This window comes from Urtica dioica, chromosome 10 (assembly GCF_054948205.1).
Source record: "Urtica dioica subsp. dioica isolate 48M chromosome 10, U.dioica_male_clone48M_v1_H2, whole genome shotgun sequence".
Taxonomy (NCBI): domain Eukaryota; kingdom Viridiplantae; phylum Streptophyta; class Magnoliopsida; order Rosales; family Urticaceae; genus Urtica; species Urtica dioica.
Window position 1 is genome coordinate 12,030,613 of NC_142765.1, and position 1,807 is coordinate 12,032,419.

General features: G+C 43.7%; 1 protein-coding gene across 1 annotated transcript; it reads left to right on the plus strand.

The window, feature by feature from the left end:
• The first annotated feature begins 287 nt into the window (after positions 1–287).
• LOC149383414 (uncharacterized) lies at positions 288–903 on the plus strand. The gene is made up of 2 exons (XM_089627785.1): positions 288–438; positions 602–903. The coding sequence occupies exons 1-2, from the start codon at positions 288–290 to the stop codon at positions 901–903; spliced, it is 453 nt and encodes a 150-aa protein (XP_089483911.1).
• The last annotated feature ends 904 nt before the right edge of the window (positions 904–1,807 follow it).

The following is a 1,807-nucleotide window of genomic DNA, read 5'->3' on the forward strand; positions in this document are numbered from 1 at the left end:
CTCTAAATAAAGGATATTGTACGTCTTCATGGGGTTCCTAGCTCGATTGTTTCTGACCGTGATGCTCGCTTCACATCCAGGTTCCGGAAAAGATAACAAGAGAACCTGGGGACTCGCCTGAAGTTTAGTACTGTTTTCACCCGCAAACCGATGGTCAAAGCGAACGAACGATCCAAGTGTTGGAAGATATGCTCCGAGCTTGTGTTTCAGACTTCCAGGGCTCGTGACGTCGTTATCTTCCGCTAGTTGAGTTCTCGTACAACAATAGCTATCAGGCGTCAATTGACATGGCGCCGTATGAAGCTCTATATGGGCGGAAGTGTCTCTCTTCAGTTCATTGGGATGAAACTGGTGAGAGCAAGTTTGTTGGACCTGAGATACTAGAGCAGACCACAGAAGCAGTTAAGAAAATCCAAGCTCGAATGAAAACGTCCCAGAGTTATCCGGAAAAACTACGCTGACATAGGAGGCCTCTAGAGTTTGAAACAGGAAAGAAAGTTTTTCTGAAAATCTCACCTATGCGAGGAGTTATGAGGTTTGGAAAGAAAGGGAAAACTCAGTCCAAGGTATGTTGGACCTTTTGAGATCCTTGAGCATGTAGGCCAGACAGCTTATCGCTTGACGTTACCGCCGTCTATGTCAAACCTGCACGATGTGTTCCACATGTTCATGTTACGGAAGTACGTGTCTGACCCTTCGCATGTTCTGCAAGAGCAAGAGGTTGAGATCTCTCCTGAAATCAGATATGAGGAGCCAACCGTTGCGGTTCTCGATCGCAAAGATAAAGTCTTGAGAAACAAGACCATTCCTTTGGTCAAGGTTTTGTGGAAGAGACATGCTGTAGAAGAAGTTACATCGGAGCTCGAAAGTGAGATGCAAAAGAAGTACCCTGCTCTGTTTTAAGTTTCGAGGACGAAACTCTTTTAAGGGGGTAGGGATTGTAAAGGATAACTTTTGAATCTCGCCGTTTGTAAAATTTACGAGCTTCCGTTTGTTACAATTAAATTAATGAGTGAATTATGGACGTATGAATTTATCGAGTTAATTTAAGTTCTTTTAAGGTAATGGAAAATCTCGGAATAAATAAAGGATTTATCGAGTTCGTCTCGAGTAATAAATTATTTTCCAATGAAATATTCCGGAATTTAATTTAAGAAATAAATTCTCAAGGATGAGAATTATTTCCGAGAAACCTTAAATATATTTAAATTAATCGAGAACGAACGAGGAAATTCTCGGTTTAGTTATTTAATTAAAATCCGATCAGTCACGGATTTAATTAAATAATTACATTACAACGGACGAGATTGTAATGAAAGTTCGGGACCTATTTATAAGAATTTTTTAGTTTGGGGTCGGTTTGGAGAGGAGGATATGGGAGGGATCTATGAGCAAATAAGGGATTCTTTTTTTCTTCTCTTATCTTCTTCTATCTTCCACTCTCTTCTTCCCTCCTTCATGTGACCTTCTTCTTTTTCTTTCTTCTTCTCTTCACCCGCGTGACCTGCAGAGGATAACAAAGAGAAAAAAAAATTCGTTAGCTCCAAATCATCGTCGCCACCGAGCGCTACCTCACCGCCATCTTCTCTCCCTCTCCTTCTACCTTCTCCTTCATCGCGCGTCCTCACCGAGAAGCTCCGAGCCGCGCGCGCGCCATCCAGCCGAGACCGAGCGTCGCCGCGCGCGACCGCCGCGAGTCGCCGAGCACGCCGGCCACGAGGAGACGCCAGAGAGTGAGAGGGTGGACACCGGAGGGTTCAATTCCTCCAGAAACGAGGTGAAATTCCTTTTACCCAAATTGAAATTC

Excerpts from the sequence above, each read along its gene's own strand:
- LOC149383414 (XM_089627785.1), top strand. The coding sequence starts at position 288 with ATGGCGCCGTATGAAGCTCTATATGGGCGGAAGTGTCTCTCTTCAGTT. Across the intron at positions 439-601 it reads TCGAATGAAAACGTCCCAGA|GCCAGACAGCTTATCGCTTG; the intron begins GTTATCCGGAAA and ends TTGAGCATGTAG.